Raw genomic sequence first — 17,715 nt, 5'->3', positions numbered from 1 at the left:
GTCCCTGTAACTCTGGTGGAGACACAAAGCTCCCTGGGTGAAATAATATGTGGCAATTCCTTTGTTTGCATTTGTTGTTCAAATGGTCACAGGCTGATGCTTTGGGGTTTTCAGTAAGGCTACCTGGAATTTCCATCCTCTGGAAATATTTCAGGGTTTGCTGAAAAAAACCTGTCCCACTTCTCAATAAAAGCTGAAGAAACTAGGTATCTTTTACAGCTGATCTGGGGAAAAGGAAAAAAAGGCAACTGTTGGAACAACATACATAATTTAGAGCTGGCTGAGTCTTCGTCTAACAAAAAACAAAATTCTCTGATGAAGGTGGAATTTTCTAGAGTAAATAATTCTAGTGGACAATTCCCGACTCCTTTCTCTGTTAGATCCTGTATCTTTCTTCCCATAAGTGAAATATAAAACAAAAATTATTTCACAACCAAACAGAGTGAAAAAAAAGAAACTCTTGAGCCATGGCATTGAGTAAATGTCACCTGAGTCAACAAAGAGTCCAACAGATGGAGGTTTTAACATTGTTTTTTTCAAATTCATCATCAATTTATTTTTTAAAGTAATGACTGTAAATCTTCCTAGAACAGATTGTTATTCTGCCTGTTATGATTCATTGAACCAGTTCAGAATGAGATCACTATCATTTAAGTTAGCATTTTTGAGACTGCCAAATATCCTCCAAGTACTTCCTGCTACTGGGACTGCAAGCATTGTCCTTGGAGCTGGCAGCCTGCTTGCACCATATCCTGGTCCAAGAGCTCCGTGTGCCACTGGCTAGCAGCCCTGCCGTGCCCCCAGGGCCCTGCCTGAGCGGGTCCTTACCTGCCCCTCAGGCAGCAGCAAAATTGACTTCACCTGGAAGGCTTGAGAGTCTGTGGAAATAAGCACCTGCAGAGATGCACAGCCATCTCCCTGAGGAGCTAGGGCTGGAAAACTCCTCTCCAGAGGTGGACTCTCACCCACCTCAGCTGGCAGCTGAGCTGGCTGATGACTGGGACACAGCAGTCATTGAAGCCTTTGGATAAACTGGGACTTCTCTCCTCCTCTTGCAAATTTCCACATTGTAAAGCCAAAGGATGTGGCAAGCAGAGGGACAGCCAGAGGAGACAGGTTACCAAAAATAGACCTTTTCCCATTTAATTTCTTCTTTTTTGTAATTTCCTGATTGCATTATTGAAACAACAATGATGTAAGGGGTATGATGCAGTGACAGGGAAGGCAGAAGCAGATAAAAGCAAAAGACACAATGACATATTTGTATAGAAAAAAGAAAAATGAGCTGGCAGTAAAGGGGAATTCACAAATTACTTGATAAAAAGGCACATAGCCATTCCCTGCCCCCACAACCACTGTGAGAGTTCTCTGATACATGAAGAATACCAAAAGGAGAAAAAAAAAGCACCCAAGAAGTCAACAAACAAAGAACAAACCACCACTCCAAATTACAGCAATTACTTGATCTGGGCATTTTCACTTCCTACTCTGTGAGAGAGAAATTCCCCAGGTCATCTGACCTCTGTTGAAACTACACCAGGAAGAGGAGCAGAGGCAGTCAACAAGTGCAGGGCGTTCTCTGGCTGTACAAAAGCCTCCCATGTGTGAGCCAGATCTCAGAGCAGCGCAGGGATGTGCAGGTGTGTGTACACACAGTGAAGTGAGCCGCGAGTATCCTGCCAGCCAGATCATCTCTTGCACAACTCTCCAGTCCTGTGCAGCCCAGCAGATCTTCGCTTTTCCTTTCGCTGCCTATTTCCAACCATGCCTCCAGAGCAGAGCTTCTGAGGAGCTGTTTCCTCACGTGCTGCTGAAAGCAGCTCTCTCCAAGAAGAGGTGGTGGCTGGCAGCATGGTGGGAATAATGGCAATGAGGACGTGGATTGAGCCAGTGGTCGCGGGTTCCCAAGTGGCCAGTGCCTTCTATGACACAGCACTGCTTCTGGTAGTGAAGAACTACTACAACCAGACCAACAGCACTGCTCCCTCTCATGTCCTGGAAGATGCTCAGCAGAAGGCTGTATCTAATTTTTACATCATCTACAATCTTGTTCTGGGCCTGAGCCCGCTGGTGTCAGCCTATGGCTTGTCCAAGCTGGGGGACAGGATACATCGGAAGATCCCCATCTGCTTCCCTCTTCTTGGTTATTTGGGCTCCAAAACTCTCCTGCTCCTCCTTATTCTGCTGGGCTGGCCAGTGGAGGTGATGTATGGGGCTGCTGCCTTCAATGGGCTGACAGGAGGCTTCACCACATTTTGGGCAGGCATCATGGCTCTGGGATCCCTGGGGTCCTCGGAAAGCAAGAGGTCTCTGCGGCTCATCATTATTGAACTGGTGTATGGCCTCGCTGGCTTCCTGGGAAGCATGGCATCCGGCTACCTCTTTGTTGGCTTCAGTGACCACTATCGAGAAGGCACCGTGCTGGTGTGCTGCAGCATTGCTTGCTATGCCTTCTGTCTCCTCTACAGCATTTTTGTCCTCACAGTCCCCAAGCCAGCAGCCTCCTGCCCAGCCAAAGCCAAGCGTGTAGAGGAGGTGGGTGGTCAGCTGCCAGAAGCAGTAGGACCAGGGAGTTCCCAACCTTCAGAGGGCAGCATCTCCACTCGTGTATCACCCTCAAAACTCACCATCATCCTGCTGTTTGTGGCAGCAATCCTCTACGACCTTGCTGTGGTTGGTGCAATGAATGTACTCCCACTGTTCTTGCTCAGGGAACCTTTAAGCTGGAATGCCGTGGAGATTGGCCACGGCAACGCTGCTGGGTACGTGATCTTCATTACCAGTTTCCTAGGGGTACTCGTGTTCTCCAGATACCTGAGGGACATTACCATGATCATGATCGGAGTAGCATCGTTCAGCGCTGGCATCCTCATCATGGCCTTCGTGCAGTGGACGTTCCTGTTCTACATTGGTGAGTTGAACAGCCACTCACATGAGCAAATACACACTGAGAAAGGGGTGCTTCAACATCACTAGAAGGGCTTTTTGCTTTGCTTCATGACAAGTTTGCAACCAGGGAATGAGGCAGATCATCACATGGGCAATTTGCAAGAAAGCATTCTTATTATTCCACCTTCCCCTCATCTCCCTTGGTACTGTTAAGACTGAGCATTCTACAATATCCTGAGGAGGCATACACTCCTGCCAAGGATTAGCTTATGGCCCATTGACTTGTAATTCGTCAGTAGGTCACAGACCAGACCTAAGCAGAGCAATGTTCACACTCTGGGGGACTGGGAATTGTTGCTGACTCCCTGTACTAGTAGGACCACATCACTGCAGCAATAGGAAGCACTTGCTTCCTCTGAGGTAAGGCTTAAGGCTACAACAGAAGCAAAATGGCTTCCTATTGCATGAACATCTTAAGATGTGATTTATTTTTGTCATATGAAGGCACTTACACTTGACAGGAAACGTAATGAAACATTGGAGCTGTAAAGTATCACAATAATGTAGTTTACAAATCTCACACTGTACATAAATCACTAAGGGACAGGTAACAATAGATGGGGCAGTATCCCATGATAAAGGAAAGGCAAGTTTACTTCTGGGAGGTAACCTATGACAAAAAACAAGATCCAAGAATTGCATTGTGGCAGAGCTATCTCACAGAGAATCATCTATTGCATGGCTTTAAGGTTTTGATTCTGAAAGTGAGAAAGCCTGGATATAAATATCGTGAAGTCATTTTTCTGTCCATCCCCACAGGGAATGGGAATGGGAAATTGAAAATTAATCCAAGTTGTTCTAAAGTGAAAGATGATAGACTATTGTATTTGTGTCCTAAGCCAAACAATGAGTGAAAATTTGAAGAGATTTTGTTTATTTAGCCAATCAAGCTGGAGAATAACAGGTAACATATTAAGTAAAAAAAAAAAAAAAAAGCTTGCTTAAGAATTCAGCTCACCTTCATCCTGAAGACATGCTGCTACACAGTGTGTAGGATGCTTATTCCCTGCAATGCAGAAACACCTTGGTACACTAGACCTGGACCAAGTCTTCACTGAGGCTGGTTCTGCTGATAGGAAGGTAATTCCAGTTCCCTATAAATTTTCACAGTAGGGACAGGCTAGAATACTGCAAGCCAGAAGCACCGTGATACAACACAGATGTAGTGTTACACAGGTGTTGTTTCTGTCAAGGCGATGTAGCACAGGGGGCTCTCTGCATGATAAAACTTAAGTCATCATCCTCACTATCTCAAAGGTGAGTGAGAATCCCATCTGCACCGGGATCTGGCTAAGAACAGACTGTCTAGTTTGGGCAAAGTACCTCTGCTAATGGGAACAACAGGTGGCTTTTCTGCTTGGATGAAGTGAGGACCCCCACTCTTTTTCACACTCAATGGATGAAAAAAGGTGAAGCAAGAGCCCAAGCCAGAGGCATATAATCTTCAGAAGCAGTGGTTTGTTGGGTCACAAAGAGCAAGTACTGGTGATAACTCAAAATTCATTGCATTACAGCACGGGCAGTGATGCTCTTTGCCCTCATCCCCTTACCAACCATCAGGTCTATGTTGTCCAAGCATGTTGAAGGATCATCCTATGGTGAGTATTTTGGTTACCTTACCAACCAAAACCCCTTGAAATCCCTTTATTCAGCTTAGACTACTTAGAGAAAGGTAAGTTGCTGCTGCAATCTGTGCTCTGTGCAATAATACCAGAACAGACGATACCACAAACAGGAAGGGAGAAGCAGAGAAACTTGCTGGACAACATTCTCATATCCAATCTTCTTGTCCTTGGTTGCATCATCATTTATCCACAGAATTTTCAGCACATACTTCACAAGATTACAATCAGTGCATAGTTCAAAGGTGGGGAAAATAGCTGAGGTGCTGCTCAAAAACACAGTACTGCAGGGAGAACCAAGAAAAGCAGGACATTGAGTTGAAGCACTGTGGTATTCATACCATTTATATCAGGTTTCTTTTACTTCCAGTTTTGGGAAGGATGGATTATTTTCATCTTTTCAGTTACACTCTCTAAACATTTCTTTAGGTTTTTGGCAGTTTGTTTCTGTCAGGCCTGATTTAACTACAAAGAATAACTTTTGCATAAAAGTTCACCCTGCTTGGAACAGCAGCTAGAATTCTTTTCCATTAAAATATGAATTAAAAATTAGTGAAATGTATTTTACAGCAGCTATTGAGGCTTAGCATTTTTACCCCAATGAGCTAGATTTAGACACAAGATACAGGACTGGCCATTCATTCAAGCAGCACAGGCTCACAACTCCTCTTACCTCCTCCATACATGCTTCCTCTGCATCCTTCACATCCTGTTCCTTTCTGCCAAATGAACATGACACTGCTCTGTCACCAGCTCATTTCTACCGCTTGTGCTCCCTCAACATCCACCGTAGCAAAATCATCTACCTGCCACAAACAGCACAGCTCACACCCCAAATTAATCAAATAAATCAAACGTTTTTAACCTCCACCTTGAGCTATAAGGGTTGCACTTGACAACAGCGTTCAGACCTCGAGTAGGAGCCTGCAGCAGAGCAGCACTTGCCTCCTGGTTGTGGTCTCCTCTCCTTAGCTGGTAGCTGCTGGTGCTGAGTGGCTGCAGAAAGCTACCAGGGCAACAAGCTCAGCACACAGCCCTGACCTTGCCTCCAGTCTGCAAGTCCTAGCAGGGCTGGTTTACTTCATTTCACCCATTTAACATGACAGAAACCTTCAGTAAAAAGTGGTTTCAACTAGAATTCAGTTTCTGCCTTTCTTCCACATGAAATACCATACAAATCACACCCATATCCCCATTTCAGGCATTTTTGTACTTTCAACCCTGTGGACCACTTTCCTGGCCTAGGCCAGAAGCAGACCCTGACTAAAATCTCTCCTGTCCTGAAGATGTCAGCTCTAGACTATTTTTCTACCTCTAGAAAAAGGAGTACTTATTAACCAGTTTATTGCTGTTTTTACAAGCAGCTACCTTTATATGTAGACTGTTTAGGCAGACAGTTTTCCAGATGAATCTTTTGTTCGATGCCTAAAGGAAGGAAAAATAATTTAATTGTGTTCTAGAACAGAAGCAGATACAAGCTCATGCCATCTGGTGCTGTGAAGCAACGACTACACAGTTGTGACCCTGGGTTTGTCAGGGAGGCACCATGGCTGGTTTGTTAATCTCCAGTAACAAACTATGTTCTTGTCTTACAGGTAAGGTGTTTGTCCTGCTGCAGCTGTCTTTAGTCACCACGGGAGTAGTGACATCTACAGTCTACAACAAGATCTACCAAAGCACACTGGACTGGTACGGCGGCTTCTGCTTCATTTTGTCTTTTCTAGCTGGCTGCCTGAGTCTCCTCCCTTTAAGGTAAGAAATAGGAGAGATTTTGTTCAAAAAGACATGTTGTATTTTCTCTGTTCTTCCTGATTCTTGGTATAAAGTATATAATACAGATAAGGATGAATTTTTAAAACAAAACAACACCTCTCCCCCCGCCCCCAAATTGAATTTAAAGAAATAAAATTGGGAAAAACAAAGAAACTTGCAGAAATGAGCTGACAAATATCAAAGAGATTCAAAGAATGAAAGTTACTATGTCTAGCAAGCTTTTTTTTTAATCTTATTTTTGTTCAATATAACATGAATTGCTGTAGGAAGAGTATTTGGCATTTTAACAGCTAATAGTCCCAGGGAACAAAGCATTCACACAAATATAAGTGTTTGATATTGTGAAAATACCAGTAAGTAGAATGAAGGAATAATCCTACACAAAGTAAAATGTTTTTTAAGAATTCCATTGTATGTCACTTACCCATCATAACAGAAAAGAATAATCTGAGTCTCTCTCAAATGTTTCAAAGAGAAACCATTACCTTAGTGAAGGAAAAGGTTACTTTTCTGGTCTACTGAATTTGCCCAACTGTACCAACATGAAGTGACTGAGAGGTATAATTTCAGGAACAACTTTTAAGCACAAAACCAGCTTAATTTTAAGAGAGAAAGCTGAAACAACCCCTCCATCCACTTTTACAGATTTTCTGAATGCTCTTCCTCCAAATCTCACTTCATCCATTAGAGCCTCCCCAAGACTCTAGCATGTTGCATTACGAGAAACAGCAAGACTTTTTCTATGTGAACTGTGATAATGTCAGTATTTAATTCATGTAACAACAGTATTTTTATTCATATATGACAGACACACTGGATAGGCTAATGCTTGATTCCAGGGAAAATTCTTGCCTAGCTCTGCTGTAGATTAAACAAAATATAGTAGAAAATCTAAAAGCACTATGTATACTGACTTCAGCAGCACCACTTAGAGAGGAAGAAAAAGCAACACTAAGGAAAGTTCCTCTACCACCACTTCTGTTTTATCCAGAGTACCAAAAGCTTTCTGGGCTTGTGAATGCATTTGACAATCAGTGTCTTCAGGACTACTAGTGTAGAGAAGGCTACTTCATACTTTTCATTTCCCTGGCTCTGCTTTCCTCCTCAGATCTTCCAGACACAAAAGACTTGTTTCTGATGTGTAACCCTCTCTTTAACAAGGGTCACTGCTAGCTACTCAAACACTTCTCAATACAGATTCCAAACAGAAGTACCATTATCAGTACAAACATAGGTTATTAAAATGAAGGATGACAAATGGTGCCAATGTTATTGCTTGTATACAAGAGAGGTTGGCAGATCACTGAGAGGAATCCCATTAGCACCCAGCCAGCTCCAGACACCCCAGCAAAGTCTAAGATATAGATGTGGAAAGAGCAACATGCAGTTTGAGAAGGTGGTTTGCTAATTCTTATTATCTGCATTTTTATTGCTCTTTACAGCTTTGTGGCCATCAAACAACGGTCAACCACTGGCTCCCTTGAGATTCTGACTGAGTAACAGAGGCACCTTCTGGTTGTTATTAGTCCCTGCAGTTACCAATACAACAGAAGACACAGCATTTGTATTTCCACTTCACAGCATGCCACAACATCTAAGCCAATAAGCTCACCTAGGAAGAGATGTTTGTCTAGTTATTTCTGCAGCATGCACCCCATCCTGCAGAGTATGTGCATGGGCTATTGCACACCAGCAGTCCTCAGAGCATGCTGCTTTTTGCTAGGCTGGTTAGCAATACCAAAGAGGGACAAGAATATAGGCTAGAAATGAAAATGGCGTTTCTAGACGCATCACTCAGAGTGCAAGCAGAAAGCAGAGGACTGGTTTTCCATTAGTTCCTTCTTGTCTGTTCATTCAGAAATCTCACAGCAGTTCTGTGACTTTGGCTGATGAAACGGGGCTGCAAGCCACATGTCACATGCACAGAGCCATCAGCAGGAGACACTGGCTCTCCACCTCCTACAGATGTTATCAGCCTGGCCAAGTAATGTTACAAACAAGACCATTAAATAGAGAAATAACACCATACAAATATGTAAGATTAACAGAATTTTAGTAATCCCTACAATAAAACACCCCTGAACAGATGTACACGACCCTGATTTCTGGGAGACTGCCCCACTGTCCCCGGATAGTGCTTCAACAGAGCTCATGTGAGGACTAAGACTCAAGAGCTAACGCCTGGTGTTTCAGCTCACACCACCACGATGTGCTACTCTTGTAACAGGTTATGAACAGGTAAGTGCAGCACACAGCTCCTACAGGATTTATGCAGGTGTAGGACACTGATACCATGTAATAGTCACCATGTTACCTCAGTTTTAATCTGGGTTGGACAAAAACCTCATACAATACAGTAACTAGCATGAGATGATGTCACATAAATCCAAACATGAGTCAAAATTCTGGCATGTCTCACAAGAATGTGTCTGCTTGCATGCTAATTGAACAAAGAAGGATTAAGCAGCTTCCAAGGTACTGGACTAAGTAAAGGGAAATTAAAAGCCCTTAAATAACTGAAATAATCTGGAGGCAAAGCAGGCAGCTTCTAATTCTAGTCAGAGCTATAGCAAGCAGAAGTTGTTTCATCATTACACAACCCCTTGCTCTGAGGAAGTTGCTGTCACCCTGTCGTCTCCCCCTTCCCCCCCAGCCCAATCTTTCCTTAGCTCCTTCACTTTCAGAAGCACTTTCAGAAGCAGTGCAGCAACAGGTCAGATGATTTCTAGTTAGATCAACTGTGGAAGATTTTTACAGGAAGGGTACTTTTGCAGTAAGATAGTGAGCTGCTTAGCAAAATAAGCACACATATAATTTCACCAGTGAAGACTGCAAAAAAATGAAACTTTATTCTAAGTAGTCATCTTTTAATACATTTATTGGTCCATTCCATTAAATTAATTGAGGTAAACAAATGGTGCATTTAAAAAATGTACACACTAATAGAGAATTACAAACAGTTTTACCTCAAAGCATTTTTCTCCATCAATACTAGCTCCATAATAAACAATGCACAAAGTATATTTAAAGAGATATATGAAAGGGTATAGAAACATGCCAGCACCAGAAGGCAAGACAACATTTCCTAGCCTGTGAGTCTGAACAAGAGCATAGTTGCCAGATTTGACCAAGCCCAGGGAGCAAAGCCTCCTTCCAATTTTTACGTTGTTTACTAGCTAATTCAGAGAGAGACAAGTCTTTTCACAGCTTCCATTTTGTGTTTTAATGGTATGAACAGTGACTCTAGTTCCGGTAAGTGGGTTTACAGAGTGAAAGCAGAAGCGTCTGGACAAGGAACCAGCACTGTTTTGGTCCCCATCACTGACACCTTCAATACAGTGTGTGAAGCTCACAGCCAGCTTAACTTCACCTGCATGGTCCAACTCTCCAGACTTCAGGGAGCGACAGAGGGATGCAGCCACAGAGAAGCAAGAACAAGGATGGTGCTTCTTTATTTCTGTGTACTGTAGACAAAAGCCCTTTGGCTCTTATGCTCTTATTATAAGACTGGCCCTCGCTAACCTGTCTCCTTGTGCAGTGGGAATGTGGCACTGACCACAACACTGCAGCTTCATCTGAAGGTATGGATACATATACCAGCACCACAATTAAGGAAATGGCTTAGCTTCAAAGCATAGAATACCAAGACCTTCAAAGTAGTCTAGGACAGTGACTAGCCTTTATTGTTTTAACATGCCATTTACATAAGGGTGATCTACTTACACCTCTTTGGAAAGTTCATTATTTTCTGAAAATTTCCTGTGCTTTAGGCATGCAACCTTAAAACTTGTCCAGTTCATTACTAAGTACTTCTACAAGTCAGATACTTCAGCAAGACTTTCAAGTGCTAAACACAGAATTAAGCACTGCCATTTTAGTTTGTAAATTGGTTCAACAGCACTCCCAAAAAGTTTTAAATGCCACATTCAGTCTGCCAGAAGGCAAGTTTATTCCTGTGATCCCCAGTTTTACTTCACAAGAGGAAAAAAAAAAAATCCAATAAGTAGTAACAACTTGCCTGTCTTTAAGAAAAAAGCCCTCATTCTCCCTATGTATTGTTGTAGTAAACATTAATATACCCAAGGAAAGAATGTTCTACCTTCAGAATTTAGGATGACAGAACATCTAATGAGCTAATTTAGTCTATACAGTTTTGTACACTGGTTATCAGGACAAGGATTTTCAAAAGTCTGCAACAATAATCATAACAATATCCAGTTAAATTGTGCAAATTTTAACAAAAGTGTGCCTCCTGTTAAAATAATAAAGTCTCTGCTGATGTGGGAAAGAATTCTTTTGTACCCTTGCATCTGCAGGACTGACACCTGAGGCAGTATGTATCATGAACTGGTTATGCAGAGCCACTGCTTAAAGGCTGCTGCACAGTACTTCCACAGAACTCTCTCTGCCACTTATGCTTTGTTTCTATTAGTTTTTCCTTATTTTATCCTTAGCACAAGTTTTAGTGAAGCAAAAATCCAAGCAGATTTCAGTGAAGAATCATATTTCATTCTTTAATACAATTCACACCAAAACTGTTTGTCTTTAGAGCTACACGTATAACCTTTTCATTTTCCAATGTATACCTGAAAAAGCCATGATGTTTTAACATCTATGTTTATTGCAAGATTTAGAACCTGATAAAGGTATACACAAACAATGCATGGCCCATTACTGAGCACAGAAAAAAGATCTCAGTGCTTGCTTTATTGTGCTGGTGCCACTTAAGAGAAGAAACAAACACCACAGAAACTATACAGGAGTAACTGGGCAGCAGTGATCTATGCATCCGCTGAGAGAGCCTTGCCCTGGCGATGGATTATGAGGAAACGGCCAATTTAAGAACTGCTGAAAGAACCACATGTTAAACAGGCCCATAAAAAGGGCACCAACTACTTTTGATGTCATTTTGGTTCACATGCAGAGAGTCATCTTAAGTGACTTCACACTCAACAAGTTACAATTGCACTATTCCTGCTTCCCTTTACCAACATCTTCTATTTCTCTCACAGAAGTGTGGACCATCCAAAGTAATGACTTTTATTCTATAAGGATTACAGGATGGCACATTAAAGAGTTTCACTCTCAGTTCAGGACTCAACCTCCCTCTAAAAGCAGTTATGTCACTCTGCACATCTTAGCAGAATTTCCTTCAACTTTTGTAGCTTTCCTTACTGGCATAGCTGTCCCAAACATCATGGTCAGGATCCTCCCCACACCTCACCCACAGCCTCTCCCTCAGTCACCTTGTGATTTATAACAGATCTTCATAAGAACAGATCACTACACAGCCTGTAGGAACTGAGACCCACCCTTATTACACTGCAGCAATTCCTGCAGAGGACTACTCCTTTGAATGCCAAGTTTTACTTCCCTTGTACGAGCTTAAGATGTTTTGGTCCAGATCACATAAGATATCCTGACCTTCAGCAGCTCCAGCCTCAACAGTTACATGTTGATTTGAACTTCACTTGGTACTGCCAGTTCCATTATGCTTTTCATGAACAGCTCTGATATTAATTGCTGAATTCTCCAGAAGCAACACCCACTTCAGTATGACAAAATAAAGAAGGAAGAGTCCCTTGGTATTGTAAGGCATCAGATGAAACCGCCTGTAGGAAAAAAAACACCATTCTTTCTAGTCATCTTGTGCTGTTTATTTTAATAAGATGGTGGGAAGACTGACTAAATATTAGTTCAAAATGTATTTTGCTTGAGTCCCAGTGATGTTGTAGAGTCAGCTACAAAATTCCATTTACTCCACATGAACAAATTCAAAAAGTATATTGATCCTTCTTTGTGAAAAACAGGGAAGACTGTAACCCTGAAGGACAGACTGTTTAGATAGCATGCAAGTGCTTATTCTAGATTGCTTCAGGATGATCCCCTTAAGTACCTCCCCTGAACAAGAGGAGTTGGTAATTCTGAACCAAACAGTAACTTTAAAAAGTTCTCATTTACACCAAAAAGTGCATATTGACAAACTGACCCTAAAACAAGGAACACAGTTTTAGTACCACAAAGTTGTCTATGAAGGCTGAGCCAAAAAGAAGAAATTCTTAAAATGTCTTATATTTTACCTTTTCATGCAGAGAACACCATCTCATTAGCCTGACAGCTACCACAGTGCTGCAATAACTCATCTTGAGAGTTCCATAAAGCCACCAGGCTGAGAAGGGTGGCTGCATGTTTGGTTCATGTTTATGAAGGAATAAATTCCAAATCAGACTAGTACCTGGTAGGTTGTTACAAGAGAACAGAGAAGTTGCACAAAATCAATCACTGTTCACATTCTTTGCAAGAATGTTGCCAGAGAACAAGTAAGCACTCAAATTTAGAAGTAAGCACAGAGTTATTTATTGCCCTAAATCCCAGTATTACACTCATATGAGCCCCAAATGCCCTCACTAGGATGTTTAAATCACGTCAGCATTCCTCAGGCCATTAACAACAAGCAGGCATTTATCTGGGGCTGGACTGCAAGAGCAAGGACCAAAAAGAGACTTTTTGCAGCTGCAATTCTAAAGGCCAACAAAAACTACAAAGAAAATAGATCTGTAACAAAAAGTAGTCCTAAAAGACTTGCCATGTGGTTCAGCGGAGACAAGCACGAACACTATGTGTACCTAAGAGGGTACCCATCTATCCCTCACCAACCCATTTAAGGCAAGTTTCACACACTGATGTTTGGTGGAAGGAAATATTTGACATCTCTTGGCTTTCGGCTGCTGCAAAGAAAGCATGGAGAGAGAAAGCAGAGTTCTGCTTTTACTACAGCAGACATCTTAGGTGACCAAGCCTAAAGTGGCTCTAGTAAAACCCACATATAAAGCATGGTGTAAGAGATCACCACGCAACTTCCAGAGCTAGCTTTGGAAAAATTAGACTCAAACTTCCTCCCTCATTCCAGAAACAACCCTTGAAAGGCTGCAGTCCAACTCATTCCTGCTGCTAGGCTGGTTTTGATCCCCAAGTCAGTCACAAGTACACTTCAGTCAACTGACATTACTTCATAATCACCAAGGTAAACAAAGATACTCAGTATGAACCAAGAGCATGCCACACTCACAAAAACCACAGTTCATGCTTGTGTCACCAGCTATCCGCAGCTAGTGTTGGTATGGTCTGTCTAGAACCAGCCCAACTCCCAGACAGAAAAGTCTACAGAGACCATTTCATCCAGAGGCAGCACACAGGTGGTAACAGAAAATACCCTTTCCCAGCCTTTCCTTGTCCATTCATAAAAAAAAAAAAAAAAAAAAAAAAAAAAAGTGGGGGTAAGGATTGGTTTGGGAGTACTGTTTCATAGAGATAATTATTGGTTTTGGTTTTTTTTTAAGCAAACAAAACAGAATAGTAAAAATGTCATTTGGCACCTTGCAGTAGAGTTTTATTTTCATCTTTTTAGTGTTCCACTCATCAGTTCCTTCCAGACTAGAGAGGTAAATTTTAACAAGATCCCCATGCACTTTCACTGTGAACCCCAATCACTCCATAGGATAGAGAAGGAACCATTCAAGATAACTCAAAAAGATGAAACATACCCCAGTTTAAACACAGAAATCGAGGGAAAAAAAATTCAAATAGGCTGGAACAGATACTCTGAAAAACTTAAGTGCAGCTGTCATTTCAATTAACTTAACAAAAAAAGAGTCCTCCATACAGCTCCAGTATGACTAGTGGTACTGAGCACAGAAGTGCTAGACTGTCCATGAAGGTACTTCTTATTTGGTCTCTGGCTTGTCTTGTAATAGTGGTATAATTGACTCCCACGCCGTAAGGCACTGAAGAAAGAAAGAAAGATTTACAAAACTGATTTTATATCGGTTCATATAGCTTCTGACCAACCCTTCCAGACCAACAGCAAGCAAACTGAAGAAAAGTTATGTGGGTCTTTATAGATTATTACAGAAGGGGGGAAAAAAACCAGAATGTCAAACAGCAAGGAAGTGTTAGAATAGTTGCACCTTCCAAACAAATTCAACAAATTCAAGTTTTCCAGAGTCATCAGCCATTAAAAATCATCAGAACACCCAGGATTTCCAAATACTAACCTAAATTTTTCTAAACTGAAGAATACCACAGCTTTCAGCCAGGTAGACGAACTGTTTTGAGTAGAAATTTATGTCTTTGTGGCATGACTGAGGGTGAAGGCTGATTTGGATAAAATGGCATCTATTACAGATCACCTCCAGCAAATTTGTTTGAAAGAAAGCAAGCTTTTAGGGAAGTTAATTCTGTGACAGTGTATTCCAGTATGGCTCTGGAGATTTGACTCCACTTAATGACGAACTTCTAGTGCCTTTTACAGTAAACTGTAAATGGAGTGTAGCTCCTGGGTTATTAGGAAGCCACTCTAGGCTTTAGAGCAATTTTCCCAGACACATACACATTGTACAGTCTTTGTACTGTGTGTTGTTACTGTCATTCAACCACATAGAGCCCAGAAGTCAAACTGGGCAAATACAGACTGTGGAATCCAAATTATTAAATGTTGGAAATGGGCAAACTCATCAGCAGCTCTTATATTCACAAGTCATTGTTGATGGACATCTTCCTTCTAACCTTGCTGACTGTACTGCAGATGAATTGAATACTTCTAATTGTGTACCCTAAAGCAACTGGACACTTCCTTACCAAAAAAGCTTCCTTGCTAAAAGCAAAACTAACGTACACATCTAATTGTCAATTGCAGAGGCACAGCTGGATGTTCAGTGGAGTCTCTAATATCCCCCTCCACAGCAACCTTAAAACTGACAGACCAGAGTGAAGAAAGTTCTGTATGAGCAGTTATGAACTATGACAAGACTGACATTGGAAGGGGAAAAGTACTGCATATTAATATTACATGGAGAAGTAACAGAAAGAACAGACAGAAGTAACAGAAGTAACAGAAAGAAACTTGTAAAGTAGATGTGTAAAAATGAACAGAGAAGATGAAGTATAGTTTAGTAGACAATGCATAAGCCTAGTAGTTCTAGTAGTTTTTAATATTCCGTAATTATTTATTATACCTAAAGGGGGCTTATAAGACAGCTGGAGGAGGACTTTTTACAAGGGGTTGTGGTGAAAGGACAAGGGACAGCTGCTTTAAACTGGAAGAGGGCAGGTTTAAATTAGACACTTAGAAAGGAATTCTCTACTTTTAAGATGAAAAAACACTGGAACAGTATGTCCAGAGAAGCTGTGGATGCTCCATCTCTGGAAATGTTCTAGGTTCATGCTGGATGGGGCTTTGAACCATCTCCTCTAAGGAAAGGCATCCCTGCCTCTGGCAGGAAGTTGAAACTTACACGACCTCTAAGGGTCTCTTCAAAACCATTCCATGATCCTATGGTATCAACCACTGCATTAGGCTGCACTGTTCTAGCATAAAGGAAAACTAGATTGGAAGCATATGCAGTTAAATATCAAGGTCCTTTTAATTAAAAATTTAAAAATCTAACACCAGACCTCAGGTACAAATGCACTGACTGAAAAAGGGCAGAGTCTAGGTATTTTCAGGACCAGTATACAAGGGACATAACAATGCACAAAGGGACAGGGATTAGAGTAATTTATACATAGCAGATGTAATCTATATGTGAGTCTGTGGATGTGCATTAACTCATGTAGTTTTGTTCATAAAAGCCAGAATTGAGAGATTTTTCTACTCTGGTACTATTACTAGAACATGCAATTCTGGGGGTTTTTCATCACCACTGCTGCTGCTCAGTAATTTGTTCAATTCAAAAGTGCAAAACAGACAAGTATGCATGATAAAATGCTGTTAGAGTGCTGACTTGCAAAAGACCACTAGTATCACAGAATTCACTTGACCATAACTTCCAACTCTAACAAAGAGCAGCTTCAGATGTCTAATATTCTTGTCTTCAAGACAGTGTGAAGATTTCATGAAGAATTATCACCACTTCAGAGGAGAAGAAACTACTTTTATTCTTGCTAGTGCTCCAATAGTGACACGTACCTTCTCGTAGTACTGGATGTTTTTATCTGCCATCCCCATGAGTAGCTGCCTGAAGTCTTGTCTTTTGTTGTTCTGCCATCTCTCCATATCTGCTTTCAGGTCAGCATTGAAACATTCTACTCGGTCTTGACATTTCTCAACATCTGTGGGTACCTGCAGCAAAAGAAATGAAGATTAAAACTGTCACTGAGTGCTAGATTACTGAATTAGTAATGAGCAAAACTACAGAAGAAAGGATAAGTCAAAATATGGTTGTTATCCTGAATCAACTCAGTTATGGCTGCAGGGAAAAAGTTACGGTTCTGAACTACAGAGAATATGGGATTGCTTAATTTGTTCTTTGCTGTTCGAGGTAGTGAGCGCTTGTGCTTGTCCATCTCCATGCCTGACATAGAGACATGGAGGAAGCACTCGCTAAAGGCACAGGAAAACCATTTGGTCTAAGTGCTGGCACCAAGGCTCAGTTCCTAGTGCTCAAACTGAGCAGCTTGGCTCCACAGCAAACTTTCCTGCTTCCCATTTACAGCTGCAGTAGGAATGTCCCAATTTACCTTAGTGTGTCTACAATAACAAATATGCAGGTTTATCCAAAAAGCCGGATAAGACATTTCGGTAATGACAGCTGCAGAAAAATATTTTTAAGTCCTTAGTTTCTAGTTTCCACTTTCAATCTTAAGGGCTTCTTGAAAAAAATTTAACTGCAAAACACTCAGGATCATCAACATGGGATGGGCTCATGGACTTTTAGGCTCAACAACAGACATGCAACCATGCAAAAGCAAGAAATGACATCTTGATGGACAGCCTACTGCAAGCTGAGGTAGAGATTTAAATGGATTTTTGACAGTAGTGACTGGACTAAGGTACATACACTTCAGACCAACTAAGTTGCTGGTCTTTGCTTATGTTTTAACTAATATAATGTATACCACCAGGCAAATACAGGAATAATAATAATAACAGTGTTTCCTCAAGCAGGGAAGCTAAATATCTCTTTTTCCCCTTCTCATTGCTGCATGTCCACAAAGACAGGAACCTTGTAAGGACATCCAGACTAAGCCCGGGAGCCTAGAAGAGGAAACTCCTGAATCCTGGTACCACAGTAAGAAGTGACCTTTTGCTCTGGAAGCTGCAACTCGCACAAAGGCAAAATACAGAATGAAGAAGATTTGAAGAACTTTACGAGAACTTTCCTCTCATACTTGATACTTTCAGTAAACTCCCTTTCTGAGGGGTGTGAAAGAAGGAAGAGGATAAATAGGCTACATAAGAAGTTTTTCATGGATACCCACATGAAGTTAGAGATGGGCTACTATCTTGAAGTTTGGTAAGGTACTCAGTTTAAGCAGAGAAACACCATCTGTGTTTCTTCTCTAGGACTTAGATTTGGGCTGATCACTTTAT

At 41.4% G+C, this 17,715-nt stretch overlaps 2 protein-coding genes across 2 annotated transcripts in view; one reads left to right on the top strand and one right to left on the bottom strand.

The window, feature by feature from the left end:
* Window positions 1–1,249: 1,249 nt before the first annotated feature.
* SLC46A2 (solute carrier family 46 member 2) lies at window positions 1,250–8,429 on the top strand. The gene is made up of 4 exons (XM_056513040.1): window positions 1,250–2,911; window positions 4,464–4,547; window positions 6,167–6,323; window positions 7,787–8,429. The coding sequence occupies exons 1-4, from the start codon at window positions 1,852–1,854 to the stop codon at window positions 7,842–7,844; spliced, it is 1,359 nt and encodes a 452-aa protein (XP_056369015.1). The 5' UTR covers window positions 1,250–1,851; the 3' UTR covers window positions 7,845–8,429.
* A 5,280-nt stretch (window positions 8,430–13,709) lies between these two features.
* The window catches only part of SNX30 (sorting nexin family member 30), a 42,693-nt gene continuing 38,687 nt past the window's right edge, over window positions 13,710–17,715 (bottom strand). Inside the window, exons 8-9 of the mRNA XM_056513039.1 lie at window positions 16,312–16,464; window positions 13,710–14,128 (exon numbers count right to left, since the gene is read on the bottom strand). Of these exons, the coding sequence (XP_056369014.1) occupies window positions 14,069–14,128; window positions 16,312–16,464 (213 nt within the window). The 3' untranslated portion in view covers window positions 13,710–14,068. The remainder of the gene's footprint in view (window positions 14,129–16,311; window positions 16,465–17,715) is intronic.

Source organism: Oenanthe melanoleuca, chromosome Z (assembly GCF_029582105.1).
Source record: "Oenanthe melanoleuca isolate GR-GAL-2019-014 chromosome Z, OMel1.0, whole genome shotgun sequence".
In the NCBI taxonomy this organism is placed as follows: Eukaryota; Metazoa; Chordata; class Aves; order Passeriformes; family Muscicapidae; genus Oenanthe; species Oenanthe melanoleuca.
This window is presented reverse-complemented; position numbering and strand designations above follow the sequence as displayed.

Excerpts from the sequence above, each read along its gene's own strand:
- SLC46A2 (XM_056513040.1), top strand. The coding sequence starts at position 1,852 with ATGGTGGGAATAATGGCAATGAGGACGTGGATTGAGCCAGTGGTCGCG. Across the intron at positions 4,548-6,166 it reads TGTTGAAGGATCATCCTATG|GTAAGGTGTTTGTCCTGCTG; the intron begins GTGAGTATTTTG and ends CTTGTCTTACAG. Across the intron at positions 6,324-7,786 it reads CTGAGTCTCCTCCCTTTAAG|CTTTGTGGCCATCAAACAAC; the intron begins GTAAGAAATAGG and ends TGCTCTTTACAG.